The following is an 18,493-nucleotide window of genomic DNA, read 5'->3' as shown; positions in this document are numbered from 1 at the left end:
TCTTTCTGTAGCCTCATAAATGAAAAACAACTTTATCACTGTATGATTTGGGAGTCACAGCATTTTTCCCTCAACAATTTTATTCCCATGATTTTGGGCATTTAAATTTAGGCAACAAAAAATATGGTTTGCATTTTTTCTTTTTCTTTATAGATAGCCTTTTCTTCCAGCCTAGATGTTTATCTGCGTTTTTGCACATCAATAATGTTTAATAATATTATCAAGAGATTTGTTCTATTTTTAAGTAGTACAATGGAGAGCTCTTTACATTTGAAAATTTGGGGGGTTTATTCTGCCAAAGAGCTGTTTTTACATTGTATCCTTTATTATCACATCTATTTCATGTCTTCTGTTCTCTTCTTTGATAACAGCAATTATCTGCCTTTATGCGTCTGTTTTCTTTTCTCTGAAAATGTCTTTTTGGTGCCTTCACACATGAACACACATGAGCAGATGATAGATACCCGGAAAACAGGAGCCTTGCTGTTCTCATTCCCTTGTATATTCACTGCAGAGTTCTCTAATTCTTCCCAGTGTCTGCCTGTTGCTTATTCTCAATACAGATTCCAGTGTCCATTCTGGTTTTGTTAATACGTTTTGGTTTCATCTTTCTTGGCCTTGCTCAATCCATATTTTGAAACATCTGTCCTCATAGTTAATCTTTTACTACCTTTATTTTTCCATGTTTTCTTGAATTCCATACCAACTCAAATGCCTTTCTATTTTCTATTGTGTAAGTTACAGAAAAAAACCAAATGGGCTTAAACAGTAGGTTAATGTACTATCTTACAAAAGAGGGAGTCAGGACTTAGAGGAGGTTCCATGGCTTGGTGGAATGATATGAACAAGAATGCCATTAAGGCTCCAGTTCCTTTCAGGTTCTCCACTTTGCCATCTCATATTGGCACCGTCCTCAGCCTGGATCCCCTCTAGGAGGTCAGACTGCTTTAGCAGTTCCAAGCATCAAGCCCACGCATGGTAGTGTCCAATAGGAGACGGAAGTTGCTGGAGTATCCTTCTTAGAAGCAAGGACATCTTCCCTAGAAGAAAGTAGAACTCCCCTAATAGAACATCCCTCCTACTCACTGAAAATGTTCGAGAGTTGGCAGAGATGATAGAAACACCCAAATGGCTTAAGGAAATCAGGATTTGCCCCTGGGTCTTGGAGTAGGGCCATCCTTCTCTGAGTCACATGGAAAGTGTGTGGGCACCCAAGCTTATTTGGAAGTTCTGCCAGAAAGGAAGATTTTGGGGGATGACTGTTGAGTCAGTAGTCACCACAGAGTACTCTTTTCTCTTGAAAACGTTATTTTTCTCAGCATCCAGAGTGTTATTTTTCTTCTTTTTCACATCGTGGGTTTTTCTAAGACTCTGTGCTGTTTTGTTTCTGTTTTCTTAACTCTGAAGGAGAAGCGGTCTCTCCAGGACCAGTGTTTGCGAATAAGCAGAGAAGGCAGTTACTGTCGCTTTTGCTGTTCAGCCGATCGGAATCCTCTTCTTGTGGCTGAAGCAGAAGAAGTAATGCATGTCCACAGTTCTCTCTTCTGTGTGATGTGTCTTCCACCATCCTTCCATCTCATGAGAGCTATGGAAGAAGAAATTCATCCTCTCCCCACGAAGAGAAAGATTGATTTCTTTAAGCAAAGGAATCCAGAAGCACATTACGACTCTTCCCATGACAGCTTTTTTTTTTCTTAATACTGAATTTGCATTCTGGGGTACAGAGGTGTTTATCTACCCTCTTTTGTCTGTAATTTTTTTTTTTTTGGCTGTGCCAGGTCTTAAGCCATGTGGGATGTTAGCTCCCCAACCAGGGATCAATCTTGCATCCCTGCCATTGCAAGGCAGATTCTTAACCACTGAACCATCAGGGAAGTCCCACCTTCTTTTGTCTTTGCCAATAAAAGGGACTGAGGAAGAGGAAGGACTTGGAGATGCATGATCCCTGTATTGGCTTACTAGATTCTCTGAGCCCAGGAAAGAAAATAGGAAAAGATGAAATGTTTCTGTCCTTTGAGCCAGTGTTATTACCTCAATAACAAAGTATAGAAGTGTCAGTTGCCAACTATATAATGACCATTTCAGCTGTTTAGAATGTGGCACAGTGAGGTAGCACTGCATTTACTATTAGTTTTACAAGACAGTTGGTCAGATTTAAGACTGGGAGACAAGGTAATTCTGTCTGCCATTACATTGGGTAAGAACACATTCCCGAGGGAGATATGAGATGGGGGTGTGGTGTGAACATACACTTTCTCGAAGGTCACAAATCTATGCACACCTATCCTGTTTAGTCACTTGAAGTGAAGTGAAGTGAAAGTCTCTCAGTCTTGTCCAACTCTTTGCAACCCCATGGACTATACAGTCCCTGGAATTCTCCAGGCAAGAATACTAGAGTAGGTTGCCATTCCCTTCTTCAGGGGATCTCTCCGACCCAGGGATTGAACCTGGGTCTCCTGCATTGCAGGCAGATTCTTTACCAGCTGAGCCACAAAGGAAGCCCCTATCCTAGTTTAAGTCAAAAGTAGCATATTATGCCTATGATTTTATATTTCACTATCATTCATAATGAGATAAAGTAAAACTGATTCAAAGTTGATTTAAAGAAAAATTTTGAAGGCATAACTATATAGATATGCACTATTCAATGAAGTTGCCCCTGGCCACAGGTGGCTATTTACATTTAAATTAATTGAAATTAAGTTAAAAATTCAGCTCTTCAGTCACATTAGCCATATTTGAGGTGCGTGTTAGTCATAGGGGCTTCCTAGGTCGCACGACCAGTGGTAAAGAATCCATCTACCAATGCAGGAAGTGGCTGCCATATTGAATGTGCAGATATAGAGCACGTTCATCCTTATATGACATTCCACTGGACAGTGCTCTGCTAGAGCTGTATGGGTAGGTGCCTTTTGGAGTTCACTCTAGCTCTAAGTCGTCTCTCTTTGGAACTTGATTTGACTCTGGATGTCTGTGTATATACCTGCCCTGTCCAGTACTGTGGCCACTGACCATATGTGTTGTTGAGCACTAGAAATACGGCTGAGTTGAAACGCTTTATAAGATACACTTTGGATTTCAAAGCCTTAGTATGAGTAAAGAACGTCAAATATATCATTAATACTTTTATACCAGTTTTGCATTGAAATGTCATTTTGATGCATTGGATTCAACAAAATTTCTTACTGAACTTCACTTGTTGTTTTTTTACCTTATTTAATGTTGCTATAAGGAAAGCAATTTAAATTACATACGTGGCCCATGCTGTATTTCCATTGGACCTCTTTACCCTTCTATGTAACTCCAGAATGTTCTCCCTCTTCCTGTATCTTTCTCTAGATCTGCGGTTCCCAGTCCAGGAGCTATAAGCCACATGTGGGATTTTAAATTTAAGTGAATTAAAATTAAGCAAAATGTGAAATACAGTTTGCCCATCACATTAGCTGCATTTCCCATGCTCAGTAGTCACATTTGATAAGTGGCTACCATATTGCACAGCAGAGATACAGACTATTTCCATCACCATGGAAATGGACAGAGCTGATACAGGTTGTACACAGTGACAGCAAAATCCACAGAAACAGAGTGTGCTGCTTAAAGCTTGAGGAATATTTCCACAGAAATGGAGTGTGCTGCTTAAAGCTTGAGGAATGTTTCCACGGAGCCTGACTCTGTAGCATGTTACCTTCCACCTCCCAGAGCCCATCCCCTCTCACTTTTGTCAGAAGTGTTTACGCACCTCTCTCCTACAAGTGGCAGCTCCTCCTCCTCTGAACACGCTTTCCTCCACCCTCCTGTCTGTACTTGTATCTCACACTGTGCTTTGTACAATGTAGGTACTCAGTTCATATTTGTTAGCTGGTTGGAGTGGCTATTCCTAGCAAGTGATTAGAAATATGTAGCTGACATTAGCGGAAGATCTGTAATGACTGGAAGCAGAATAAAAAAGAAAGAGAAGGTCAAAGCCAGGTTGCCAAGGAAGAAGAGACAGGAAAGAGGAAATCAGAGGGAGTGTGGTAACCCGGCAGCTCATACACGTCACCATAAGCCCTCTGCTCGCCATGCAAGTGCCTCATAGGCAGCAGCGAGACTCGTTGAGGTGGTCGGGGGTGGGGAGGGAATTCAAGCCCTAGACAACAGCTATAGAAAAAAGTACAGAAGAAATCCAAAATATTATTATGTGATAAATAAACATGCAAGACCCATAAATGAGAAGTTGAAATGGCATGAAAGGGTCTGATGAGGAGAAGAATGAAAACTGTTCTCTCCCTGGGCCAGCTGGTTCGAGTTGCATTTTATGAGCAGCATGTGGATTCCAGCGCCCTTGTTGAATTAGCAACAGAATCGCACATTAGTTTTAAGGCTCCCTCTCGAATAGGAACATCATAACGCTTTTTAATTGGGGCTGATAAAAACGTAGCATTACTTGTAGGTTCCTGAGAGAAGTGAGTTGTGAAATTGGGTTTTCATTAAACCTAATGATGGAAAATTAAGTATAGTGCGTCTGGTGAAATGGGGTGTGATAAAAGGCATCACTTCTGCATTATCAGAGGTTAATAAGGGAATAGGTGAAGTAAGATACATTGGAAAAGGGAGTCCAACTAGTTGAATTAATAAACCTTGAAAGTCCCTTGGTTCTGAGTCTTCACAGCATCATTAGCACCAGCACTGACATCATTACAAATGTTACAGCAATACAAGTTGCTAAATTTCAGACACATTTATTTTCCATTCCAGCGTTGGTTTTGCTGACACTGAGTTTACAGTCTGTCTAGCAATGTGTCTAGAGGAAAACATCCATATTGGTAGCTGTTTGGTTTTGGAAACACTTGGCATCTCACAAAACTCATCAGGTGCTTGATCCTAAGAAGCCTATCTCTGCCAGGCAGCTGGTCTCCCAGGCCACTCAGGCCCATGGGTCTCTGAAGATATCTGTCCCCGTATATGATGGTGGCTTAGGTAGGAGACACTCCCAGGGCTCCAGGCACTGACTCTGATTCATCCTGTCCTGGGAAACCATGAAGTACAGCATCTGGAGAAGCAAACCCAGGTGTTCCTTTCTTCTCCAGCCCCATGGGTGATATTCACCAGAAGGATGCCACATATCCACGGCAGCTGGGATACCAACAAGGCGTATGTGCTAAGTCACTTCCATCATGTCCGACTCTTTGCGACCCTATGGACTATAGCCCGCCAAGCTCCTCTGTCCATGGGGATTCTCCAGGCCAGAATTCTGGAGTGGGTTGCCATGCCCTCCTCCAGGGGATCTTCCCAACCCAGGGATTGAACTCACATCTCTTATGTCTCCTGCATTGACAGCCTGATTCTTTATCACTGAGCTACAAGACATAATGTGTCTTTAAAAAGAAGGCATCTTCTTAAAATCCTTCCTACTGGTTTGAAGGTTTGTAGACATTCACACCTCTCTAGGCCTACCTCACACCATCTCTTACAACTTTGCCCCCATCACCTCTCCACCCTCCACTTCTGCTCCATCCCAGCCTCCTTGCTCTTACATAGATGTGCTTGGCTTTTCCCACGTCTCTTCTCGTGCTTCCAATGGGTCTCCTTGTCTGTCCACCTTACAGGGGTTCCAAACCCCTGGGCCACAGATTGGTACCAGCTCATGGCCTGTTAGGAACTGGGCTGTACAGCAGGGGTGAGCAGCCATCGAGTGAATGAAGCTTCCTCTCTATTTACAGCCGCTCCCCGTCACTCTCATTACCACCTGAGCTCCACCTCCTGCAGATCAGCTGGGCCATAATCAATGTAATGCAATTGAATCAGCCCAAATCCATCTTCTACCCTGGATCCGTGGAAAAATTGTCTTCCACAAAACTAGTCTTTCATGCCAAAGAGCTTGGGGACCGCTGTACTAGACTGTCAAGGGTGAAACCTGTCTTTGGAGCATTTCTAGTGCCTGCCAGAGTCCCTGGCACAGGGTGAAGTCTCAGTGAACCTTAACTCCCGATCACAAGGGTGTGATGGAGAAGAGACACAGTGCCCACATTTGCCAGCTCTGTGTTGAAGCAATGCCAGTGCAGATGAGTTACCTATGACCTCACATCAGAGGAGAAAAATAAGCTGTATTTTCCTCATGCTTGCCAGGAAACTTGTGCTTACATCTTACCTTCTTACATCATGTGCTTACATCTAGGCCCTTCTTCCTGGTGCAGAAACCTGTAAGTTCTAGATCTTTCTGTTGGCCATCATTTCCTTACAAAGAACAGCTTTGCTCATGGCAATGCATAGGAGGAAAGTTCACTTTTACAGAATCAGTGTTTGAGGGATTATTGTGACATCGAGACAAACTGAAAGATGCATGGATTTTGAAAAGACAAGTTGCAGAAAATGAGGAAATACACACTAAACCTCCCAGGAAATGAGTGTGGCATAGACCTCGTGGGGTCTGCCTTGGTGCCTTGCAGTGTCTGAAAACATCTGGGTAAGACACATTGAATCTGGCAGTCCTCATCATGCACACCACAAACACAGCGGTCTAGGGCATAGACTGTCCATGTCTCTGGGAGGATAGACCAAGCCTGAATGGTTCTGGATGAGATGCACTGGCCCTAGAAGATTGATGGTGTGTGGCTGGCAGGGAGTTCAGAGGGTAAGAATGTGGTTTTACTGGTACAAGGAGAGCAGAAGAATTCAAATTCCACCCTCAACAGGCATCAGTTTTGAGGGTGGCCCAACTAATACAGGGCAGTTAACTCAATTCAGTGCGTCTAAAGATTATTAGCAGGGGAGATTATAGATCTTATACCGAGAGGTGATGAAGGAGATCAGGTATACGGCCTGGGCCTGGGAGAAGTAGCTGAAGGAGGAGGTTCAGGCCTCTCTACCTGCGAGGTAGGTACAGCATCACTCCTGGATTAAGAGTGTTACTTGCTGGGGAAATCAGACAGTAGGCAGAAAATGATCACACTGCAGATGCCATAGCTGGAGACAGCAGCTGAGAGAGTGAGGGTCCCTGCTTTTTACTGTGGATCCAAGACTGACTGCAGTTCCTTCCAGGGTACAACCTGAAGGAAACAAACTGGTAGAGAAACCAGGTCGCAAGGATATAGTCAAATGGACCAGAAGCAGACAAGTGGCTCTGATCTCCAGGGACCACCAAGACATTCCAAGCAGGCTGCAGGAGGGTGCTCCCAGTATCCAGCCTGCCGGCTTCTCACTGGTTCTGGATTGGCCTGGATTGGCCACGACCACCCTGACAAGTGTGGAGGACGGACAGAGCTGACAGCCAGCCCGGAAGCTTGGCTTTACTCCCTAAAGATGCACCCTTGAAGTAGAAACAGACTGCAGGTTATTGTGTCACTGGTTGGTTGATTGTTTATTTTCTTAAACCTGCCACTACAACCAGGCCAGGGAAACCACCATCTCTGTTCTTTCTGAAGTTCCCTGATCAGCCGTCCTGAGTTAGCTCCCTCGGTCCTCCCCTTGTCAAGCTGGGGGAGGGACAGAGGACAAAGCTCCTATAGGTGATGGCCTGTTCTGCCTCCTTCTCTTTGAAGCAGATGGCAGCCGCGGGGAGCTGGCGCAGCCCACCCTCACGATCCAGACTCACCCTTATCGAGCCTGCGACCCCGTGGAGATGAGCTATCCCCGGGACCAGTTCCAGCCCGCCATCCGGGTGGCTGACCTGCTCCAGCACATCACGCAGATGAAGAGGGGCCAGGGCTACGGGTTCAAGGAGGAGTATGAGGTAAGAGACCACCCTGCAGGAAACTCCCTGGTGGGCGCAGAAGCCTCCTGGATGCTGGTCTCGCTACTCAAAGCATGGTCCCTGGTCCAGCAGCATCGGCAGCCCCCAGAAGCATGTCAGAAATACACTGTCTCAGTCCCCACCCAGATCTGCTGCATCAGTTTGGAGTCACATCTTCCTTCAATAGGAAGAGAGAATGACTTGAGCCCCCATCCTACATGTTGAAGAAAAACCAGGAGATGTCCCCTGCCTTCCAGTGATTTCTAGGAGGTCTGCTTGCTCCTGGTCGCCTCTTGCCTCATGGTCATGCTGCTGTTGTGTTTTCAACACCCCCCAGTCAATATCTCATCTGGTGACCGCCATCCCCCCTTTGTACCTCCTCTGCATCCTTGCCTTGGACATCCCTTACCTTGCTCCCCAGCCTGTCCCTATTGCCAGGGACTTGTGAGTAGCAGTTGTTACTGAGGTTTGTGAAATCACAGGATTGCAGTACAGGAAGCACCTGAATGCAAGTCCTTCTGAGGTTCTGGTCACCTGACAGGTCTCTATCCACTTCCTTCCCCAAAGTTCTTTTTAGGGTCCTCAAATTTTCCTTTTTTTCCTCCTCCTTTTTTTCTAGCAGCCAAAAGAGAACTCCCACACTCCCTTTACTTTTTTTATGCGGAACAATTTAGCTTTCTTTATCTCCTTTTGTTTCAGTCCTTGCCCATTAGGCCTCACCTTTTGCAAACAAAAAATCGAATAAAAAAAGGAGAAACTCATTAAGATGTTTTCTTGCCCTAAAGAGCATCTCACTTCCCTGGAGGAATTTTACACCCTTCCTGTGCCAGTCGGAATGCAGCTGCAAGCAGCTTTGGAAAGAGCATCTCTTTCTTCTCTTTTCCTCTCTCTCCCTCTCCTCTTTCCCGAAATATCTTTTGAGTGTGTGCTGTGTGCCAGGCTCCGGGTTATTTGCACGAGGTTTTCTCGTGGCAGTGGTGTGTTTTTTCTGTTTCACATGCAGCATGTGGCCCAGATATGCTAGGTTCAGTTCAGTGTGTGCAGTGAAAATGCGTTGACTCAGATGCTACGCATTTGCAATTCTTGGTACTGAGGACTAAGTTTAACTCTCAGACTGTATTCTGAGAAAGAGCTTACACAGCAGTATTTCAGAAGCTGTGTGAGGTCATGAAGTTGTGCCAAACCGTGGGGGAGGGGGCCAGACTCCAATGCAACAAACTGCATGGCCTCTGGTTTTGCAATCTGACTTTTAAAAGTCTTTATTAGTTGAATGAAGAGTTTGGATACGGTGATTACTAAGAGCCTGTCTGGTCCTAAAACTTTATGAGAGTGTAAAACATGGTAGCAAGGGGAACATTTGACACATTTATGAGAACAAAAACGTTTATGTCAATGAATGTAAGTAATTACCAGCTCAGGAGAGCTAGCAGTTAATTTCAAATATGGTCTAAGTGAAACAGCATTTTTCACATATTCAATCTATAAATTTTGGGAGGATATTGGGATAAGAAATGCAGGAGATAGTCCCATCACCTCGCCTCCCTGGGCCTTATTTCCTAGGAGGTTTCTTGAATGATCTTGGTCTCAGGGGCCTGTGGGATACAGCAGCTAGAAGCAGGACCTCGGTCCTTGTCTGCTTTGAAAAAAGAGTTCAGCAAAGAGACAAAGATTGTGAAGCAGGTAAAGCGTTTATTAGAAGTGACATACATGTGAAAGAATCCACAGGTGGACTCAGAGTTTTTCGCCCAATAGGAGTGGCTTAGGTCTCTTATATGGGGGAATTTTCGAGGTCCCGTCAGCCAGTCATCTTGCTCATGTCCATATTTGGTCTGACTCAGGGCCCTCTCCAATGTGCATGCACATCTTTCAGCCAAGATGAATTTTCTAGTGTGAGGGATGAATTTTCTAGAGTGAGGGTTTCTGGGAGGTTGGCAGGACCTATTATGGGCTGGCACCCCTCTCCTTCCTTTGACCCCTGAGGACATGTGACCCCTTCTCACATGTGGTCTGGGATGTCTCCTTGACCACAAGAACAAGAAAAAATGTGATCAGCTTATCTTTTTTATTTTTTTTTATTTTTTATTTTTTTTTTAATTTTATTTTATTTTTAAACTTTACATAACTGTATTAGATTTGCCAAATATCAAAATGAATCCGCCACAGGTATACATGTGTTCCCCATCCTGAACCCTCCTCCCTCCTCCCTCCCCATTCCATCCCTCTGGGTCGTCCCAGTGCACCAGCCCCAAGCATCCAGTATCGTGCATCGAACCTGGACTGGCAACTCATTTCATACATGATATTTTACATGTTTCAATGCCATTCTCCCAAATCTTCCCACCCTCTCCCTCTCCCACAGAGTCCATAAGATTGTTCTATACATCAGTGTCTCTTTTGCTGTCTCGTACACAGGGTTATTGTTACCATCTTTCTAAATTCCATATATATGCGTTAGTATACTGTATTGGTGTTTTTCTTTCTGGCTTACTTCACTCTGGATAATAGGCTCCAGTTTCATCCACCTCATTAGAACTGATTCAAATGTATTCTTTTTAATGGCTGAGTAGTACTCCATTGTGTATATGTACCACAGCTTTCTTATCCATTCATCTGCTGATGGACATCTAGGTTGCTTCCATGTCCTGGCTATTATAAACAGTGCTGCGATGAACATTGGGGTACACGTGTCTCTTTCCCTTCTGGTTTTCTCAGTGTGTATGCCCAGCAGTGGGATTGCTGGATCATAAGGCATGTCTATTTCCAGTTTTTTAAGGAATCTCCACACTGTTCTCCATAGTGGCTGTACTAGTTTGCATTCCCACCAACAGTGTAAGAGGGTTCCCTTTTCTCCACACCCTCTCCAGCATTTATTACTTGTAGACTTTTGGATTGCAGCCATTCTGACTGGTGTGAAATGGTACCTCATAGTGGTTTTGATTTGCATTTCTCTGATAATGAGTGATGTTGAGCATCTTTTCATGTGTTTGTTAGCCATCTGTATGTCTTTGGAGAAATGTCTATTTAGTTCTTTGGCCCATTTTTTGATTGGGTCATTTATTTTTCTGGAGTTGAGCTGTAGGAGTTGCTTGTATATCCTCAAGATTAGTTGTTTGTCAGTTGCTTCATTTGCTATTATCTTCTCCCATTCTGAAGGCTGTCTTTTCACCTTGCTAATAGTTTCCTTTGATGTGCAGAAGCTTTTAAGGTTAATTAGGTCCCATTTGTTTATTTTTGCTTTTATTTCCAATATTCTGGGAGGTGGGTCATAGAGGATCCTGCTGTGATGTATGTCAGAGAGTGTTTTGCCTATGTTCTCCTCTAGGAGTTTTATAGTTTCTGGTCTTACGTTTAGATCTTTAATCCATTTTGAGTTTATTTTTGTGTATGGTGTTAGAAAGTGTTCTAGTTTCATTCTTTTACAAGTGGTTGACCAGAGTTCCCAGCACCACTTGTTAAAAGAGATTGTCTTTAATCCATTGTATATTCTTGCCTCCTTTGTCAAAGATAAGGTGTCCATATGTGCGTGGATTTATCTCTGGGCTTTCTATTTTGTTCCATTGATCAATATTTCTGTCTTTGTGCCAGTACCATACTGTCTTGATAACTGTGGCTTTGTAGTAGAGCCTGAAGTCAGGTAGGTTGATTCCTCCAGTTCCATTCTTCTTTCTCAAGATCGCTTTGGCTATTCGAGGTTTTTTGTTTTTCCATACAAATTGTGAAATTATTTGTTCTAGCTCTGTGAAGAATGCTGTTGGTAGCTTGATAGGGATTGCATTGAATCTATAGATTGCTTTGGGTAGTATACTCATTTTCACTACATTGATTCTTCTAATCCATGAACATGGTATATTTCTCCATCTGTTAGTGTCCTCTTTGATTTCTTTCACCAGTGTTTTATAGTTTTCTATATATAGGTCTTTAGATTCTTTAGGTAGATATATTCCTAAGTATTTTATTCTTTCTGTTGCAATGGTGAATGGAATTGTTTCCTTAATTTCTCTTTCTGTTTTCTCATTATTAGTGTATAGGAATGCAAGGGATTTCTGTGTGTTGATTTTATATCCTGCAACTTTACTATAGTCATTGATTAGTTCTAGTAATTTTCTGGTGGAGTCTTTAGGGTTTTCTATGTAGAGGATCATGTCATCTGCAAACAGTGAGAGCTTTACTTCTTCTTTTCCAATTTGGAGTCCTTTTATTTCTTTTTCTGCTCTGATTGCTGTGGCCAAAACTTCCAAAACTATGTTGAATAGTAATGGTGAAAGTGGGTACCCTTGTCTTGTTCCTGACTTTAGAGGAAATGCTTTCAATTTTTCACCATTGAGGATAATGTTTGCTGTGGGTTTGTCATATATAGCTTTGATTATGTTGAGGTATGTTCCTTCTATTCCTGCTTTCTGGAGAGTTTTTATCATAAATGGATGTTGAATTTTGTCAAAGGCTTTCTCTGCATCTATTGAGATAATCATATGGTTTTTATTTTTCAATTTGTTAATGTGGTGTATTACATTGATTGATTTGCGGATATTGAAGAATCCTTGCATCCCTGGGATAAAGCCCACTTGGTCATGGTGTATGATCTTTTTAATGTGTTGTTGGATTCTGATTGCTAGAATTTTGTTAAGGATTTTTGCGTCTATGTTCATCAGTGATATTGGCCTGTAGTTTTCTTTTTTTGTGGGATCTTTGTCAGGTTTTGGTATTAGGGTGATGGTGGCCTCATAGAATGAGTTTGGAAGCTTACCTTCCTCTGCAATTTTCTGGAAGAGTTTGAGCAGGATAGGTGTTAGCTCTTCTCTAAATTTTTGGTAGAATTCAGCTGTGAAGCCGTCTGGACCTGGGCTTTTGTTTGCTGGAAGATTTTTTATTACAGTTTCAATTTCCGTGCTTGTGATGGGTCTGTTAAGATTTTCTATTTCTTCCTGATCGAGTTTTGGAAAGTTGTACTTTTCTAAGAATTTGTCCATTTCTTCCTCGTTGTCCATTTTATTGGCATATAATTGTTGATAGTAGTCTCTTATGATCCTTTGTATTTCTGTGTTGTCTGTTGTGATCTCTCCATTTTCATTTCTAATTTTATTGATTTGATTTTTCTCCCTTTGTTTCTTGATGAGTCTGGCTAATGGTTTGTCAATTTTATTTATCCTTTCAAAGAACCAGCTTTTGGTTTTGTTGATTTTTGCTATGGTCTCTTTTGTTTCTTTTGCATTTATTTCTGCTCTAATTTTTAAGATTTCTTTCCTTCTACTAACCCTGGGGTTCTTCATTTCTTCCTTTTCTAGTTGCTTTAGGTGTAGAGTTAGGTTATTTATTTGACTTTTTTCTTGTTTCTTGAGGTGTGCCTGTATTGCTATGAACTTTCCCCTTAGGACTGCTTTTACCGTGTCCCACAGGTTTTGGGTTGTTGTGTTTTCATTTTCATTCGTTTCTATGCAAATTTTGATTTCTTTTTTGATTTCTTCTGTGATTTGTTGGTTATTCAGCAGCGTGTTGTTCAGCCTCCATATGTTGGATTTTTTAATAGTTTTTCTCCTGTAATTGAGATCTAATCTTACTGCATTGTGGTCAGAAAAGATGCTTGGAATGATTTCTATTTTTTTGAATTTACCAAGGCTAGCTTTATGGCCCAGGATGTGATCTATCCTGGAGAAGGTTCCATGTGTGCTTGAGAAGAAGGTGAAATTCATTGTTTTGGGATGAAATGTCCTATAGATATCAATTAGGTCTAACTGGTCTATTGTATCGTTTAAAGTTTGTGTTTCCTTGTTAATTTTCTGTTTAGTTGATCTATCCATAGGTGTGAGTGGGGTATTAAAGTCTCCCACTATTATTGTGTTATTGTTAATTTCTTCTTTCATACTTGTTAGCATTTGTCTTACATACTGCGGTGCTCCCGTGTTGGGAGCATATATATTTATAATTGTTATATCTTCTTCTTGGATTGATCCTTTGATCATTATGTAGTGACCATCTTTGTCTCTTTTCACAGCCTTTGTTTTAAAGTCTATTTTATCTGATATGAGTATTGCTACTCCTGCTTTCTTTTGGTCCCTATTCGCATGGAAAATCTTTTTCCAGCCCTTCACTTTCAGTCTGTATGTGTCCCCTGTTTTGAGGTGGGTCTCTTGTAGACAACATATGCAGGGGTCTTGTTTTTGTATCCATTCAGCCAGTCTTTGTCTTTTGGTTGGGGCATTCAACCCATTTACGTTTAAGGTAATTACTGATAAGTATGACCCCGTTGCCATTTACTTTATTGTTTTGGGTTCAAATTTATACACAATTTTTGTGTTTCCTGTCTAGAGAATATCCTTTAGTATTTGTTGGAGAGCTGGTTTGGTGGTGCAGAATTCTCTCAGCTTTTGCTTGTCTGAAAAGCTTTTGATTTCTCCTTCATACTTGAATGAGATCCTTGCTGGGTACAATAATCTGGGCTGTAGGTTATTTTCTTTCATCATTTTAAGTATGTCTTGCCATTCCCTCCTGGCTTGAAGAGTTTCTATTGAAAGATCAGCTGTTATCCTTATGGGAATTCCCTTGTGTGTTATTTGTTGTTTTTCCCTTGCTGCTTTTAATATTTGTTCTTTGTGTTTGATCTTTGTTAATTTGATTACTATGTGTCTTGGGGTGTTTCGCCTTGGGTTTATCCTGTTTGGGACTCTCTGGGTTTCTTGGACTTGGGTGATTATTTCCTTCCCCATTTTAGGGAAGTTTTCAACTATTATCTCCTCAAGTATTTTCTCATGGTCTTTCTTTTTGTCTTCTTCTTCTGGGATCCCTATGATTCGAATGTTGTAGCGTTTAATATTGTCTTGGAGGTCTCTGAGATTGTCCTCATTTCTTTTAATTCGTTTTTCTTTTATCCTCTCTGATTCATTTATTTCTACCATTCTATCTTCTAATTCACTAATCCTATCTTCTACCTCTGTTATTCTACTATTTGTTGCCTCCAGAGTGTTTTTAATTTCACTTATTGCATTATTCATTATATATTGACTCTTTTTTATTTCTTCTAAGTCCTTGTTAAACCTTTCTTGCATCTTCTCAATCCTTGCCTCCAGGCTATTTATCTGTGATTCCATTTTAATTTCAAGATTTTGGATCAATTTCACTATCATTATTCGGAATTCTTTATCAGGTAGATTCCCTATCTCTTCCTCTTTTGTTTGGTTTGGTGGGCATTTATCCTGTTCCTTTATCTGCTGGGTATTCCTCTGTCTCTTCATCTTGTTTAAATTGCTGAGTTTGGGGTGTCCTTTCTGTATTCTGGCAGTTTGTGGAGTTCTCTTTATTGTGGCGTTTCCTCACTGTGTGTGGGTTTGTACAGGTGGCTTGTCAAGGTTTCCTGGTTAGGGAAGCTTGTGTCGATGTTCTGGTGGATGGAGCTGTATTTCTTCTCTCTCCTTTCGAAGAGTTGGGCTGCTTTTCTGGGTGCCTGATGTCCTCTGCCAGCATTCAGAAGTTGTTTTGTGGAATTTACTCGACGTTTAAATGCTCTTTTGATGAATTTGTGGGGGAGAAAGTGTTCTCCCCGTCCTACTCCTCCGCCATCTTGGCTCCTCCCCTCAGCTTATCTTTTATTCAAGCAGGGCTCTGTTGTTATCTCTTGTTCTGAAGCGTCAGGGGGAGACTGTTTGGAGCTGCTCAGCCTGGGGCCCATCTATCTCCTGCCTCAATCCCAAGCCCTGGAAGTGTGTGTAATGCGGGGAGGGGGAAACACGTATGCGCTTACACTCACTTGTGTAGATCTGTCTGCTGAGTGAATGTCAGGAGAGGGTGTGTTGTTTATAAAGTCATAGTCAATATCATGAAGGTCAAATAAGTCATCAGTCATAATTTTTAATTTGTTTTAAATTTTCAAATAGCATTAAGGGATCGATCTGTGTGACTTATCAGAAAGTAGTCAAAGTAGCCAAAGCCTGAGAAACACTGTTCTAAGAACTTGCAATCTAAAATTTGAAAACAGGAATACAAATATATTTGACAATTTTGGTGCATTGACACCCAGAATGATGTCACTTTTTTTTTGTTGTTGTTGTTTTTGTTTTTTTTGTTTTTTTTTGTATATATATATAGATTTATTTATTTATATAAAAAGACCAATAGCAGTATGTTATGCATCAATAGCAGCAACAGCTTTTCCAAGTTCTGCAGTCATCTGAACAAAATTATAGAGACATCCAGCACACTCCATTAAAAAAAAAAAAAAAAGTGAAAAAACCAAAACCTCAGAAAACAGCAAAGTTCTGTTACTGTTGTGGTACCTGGCACCATTTTTTTTTTTTTAATTACGTTTCTCAATCATCATCTGGAAAGAAAACATTCTAGAATAACGTCATTAAAAACAGATCTGATAAAGCACGGTCACTACTACATATCATAAAGCAGGTACAAGATATTTTACATTCACAGAGGTATGATACAGTACTGTCCTACATCTATAATACTAGAGGATATAATTAAAAAGGCATTATTTGAGACTTGATTCTACTTTTCCAGCAGAGGGCCCAAAGGATGGTTATGACACAGCTCTGGTACAGAAATGCACCTTCTTAGATAGGATTTCCTTTCTTTATTGGCATAGTTCTAGGTACTCGCTGCTCTTCATGAACATCAGCTAAAAACCGTTTAAAAAAATAAACAAAAACCAACCATTGGATTCATACAAAGATGACTGAGGAGAGGCAAGCAGGACTCAACCTAAGTAGTATTTGACCAACTCCGTCATGTCTGAATGGTTAAGAGCTTCATGGAAGAAAGGAGATGCCAAGTAGCACTTCAAAGCTTTGGGCCACAACCAAAACACAGCATCATTTCAAACAGAAGCAGCAGCCAAACACTGCCCACTTGGATATGTTCAAGGATGTTGATGTCAGTATTTCATCATCTGCTCACTCATCCAGGAAGAAGGGGAGATCAGTTACTGTACTTTGATTGTGTTCAACTCAATCACCATGTTACAAAAATAGCAAGCTGCCATAATAAAAAATAAGGCTCCTCTATCCAGCACCAGTTATCTTCTGTTCTTCACCACCAAGCCCATAAATGCTATAACCATATTCCAAGAACATGAGGGAGCACAGAAACCACATCTGAAAAGCATCCATCCCTGTGTGGTGGGATTTGGGTTGATATTTTTTTTCTTGGTGTGTGTGTTTGTGCTTTTTTATATTTTCCAAACTTTCTAGCATGGAAATTAACTGCTTTTATAGTGAAAGAGAAAACAATACATGTTGTTCCATGATTTGGACTTCAACCAGAAATAGCATTAAGTATAGACTTGCCCTCAATCATTTCAAATTATATTAATCAGTTAGCTTGAATGCTTAGCTTCTAGTTAACAGTATTTCCTGATTAATTGGAGGTTAATTGGAAAACATTACTTAATAGGAGTCTTTCCACAGTGTGTTTCCACTAACGGAGACTGTAGCTGGATGTTGTTTTGATCGTCAAGGCTCCTGTGATGTCTGGAAGCTGCAGACTGAGCAAAGAATCACACATCTACCTGAAGACCATTTCCTGTTGCAGACAGAAGAACCCCGGGCCTCCAGGCCTACTCTGGAGCCACACACCGTGCGCTCTCTTTGTTACCTGTCATTCCCATACTCTGCTCAGTTTTTTCATACAAATGAGTGGATTTGACAAATTGACATATAAGAGACCTCTCAGCTGTAGCAAGCTGTGTCTTATAAAATTCAGTTAAGTTTTTCCATCACTTACAAATTTGTTCATTAAATATTTACTGAGTATTTACTATTCCCGAGGACTGTTCTAGATATCTGGGATACGCCAGAGAACAAAAACGGACGAAGATCCTTGTCCTTGTGAAACTTGTGTTCTAGCAGAGGAACCTCAAAATAAATAGACTTAAAAATAAGGTTGTTATTTTACAATAACTTACTTATTGTAATGTGTTAGTAAATAATATAGTATGGTAGACAGTAAAAACATACTGTGTTACAAACTACCCCAAATCTTAGTGATGTAAAACAACCAATTTATCATGCACGTTGAGTCAGTGGATCAGGAATTTGGACAGGATACAGCAGGGATAGTCTGTCTCTACACCGTGATGTCTGAAGCCTTGACTTGGAAGGCTCTATGGCTTAGGGCTGAAGTGGTCTGGAAGTGTCTTCACTCACATAGCTACCAGCTGATGTAGGCTGTCATCCGGGATCTCAGCCTCTTCAGGTAGCCTGGCTTCTTCACAGCATGCTTGCCTCAAGATCCTTGAACTTCTTCCGTGGTGGTGCAGGGCTCCATCGGTGAGCCTGCTAGCGAATAAAGTGGCAAGTGTGTTACCCCTTGTGACCTACACTTGGACACCACACAGAACATTCTTACCACCTTCTATTGGTTATAAGCAAGCAATAACTGCCTGCATTCTACAGAAGAGGAATTAGACTCCATCCCTTTTTAAAAAATGTATGTTATTGCTATTTATTTGACTGCACCAGGTCTTTGTTGCGGCACGTGGGGTCTTCTGCTTTCTTTGTGGCATGAGGGGTCTTTTCATTGCAGCACATGAGCTCTTAGTTTGTAGCATGTGGGATCTTGGTTCCCTGACCAGGGATCAAGCCCAGGCTGCCTGCATTGGGAGTGCAGAATCTTAGCCACTTGGACACTTAGCCACCAGGGAAGTCCCTAGACTCCATCTCTTGTTGAAGGGAGGGGCAGCTGCAAGATTCTAAAAGGTAATACAAAACAGGAGCAATTGGAAAATATAATCTGTGGCTTATACAATCTTCCACAAGTAAGTACCATGGGAAATGAAAGAGTACA

At 41.5% G+C, this 18,493-nt stretch overlaps 1 protein-coding gene across 2 annotated transcripts in view; it reads left to right on the top strand.

Annotated features, from left to right (window-relative positions):
• PTPRT (protein tyrosine phosphatase receptor type T) overlaps positions 1 to 18,493 on the top strand; it is a 1,142,536-nt gene that overhangs the window by 1,044,520 nt on the left and 79,523 nt on the right. Inside the window, exon 17 of one of the 2 annotated variants that reach the window (XM_055545060.1) lies at positions 7,524 to 7,711. In XM_055545060.1, the coding sequence (XP_055401035.1) occupies positions 7,524 to 7,711 (188 nt within the window). Of the gene's footprint in view, positions 1 to 7,520; positions 7,712 to 18,493 lie in introns of both variants that reach the window. The other variant, XM_055545059.1, reaches the window with a different exon arrangement.

This window comes from Bubalus kerabau, chromosome 13, assembly GCF_029407905.1.
Source record: "Bubalus kerabau isolate K-KA32 ecotype Philippines breed swamp buffalo chromosome 13, PCC_UOA_SB_1v2, whole genome shotgun sequence".
In the NCBI taxonomy this organism is placed as follows: domain Eukaryota; kingdom Metazoa; phylum Chordata; class Mammalia; order Artiodactyla; family Bovidae; genus Bubalus; species Bubalus kerabau.
The sequence above is the reverse complement of the archived record's forward strand: the minus strand, read 5'-3'. Positions and strand labels throughout refer to the sequence as shown.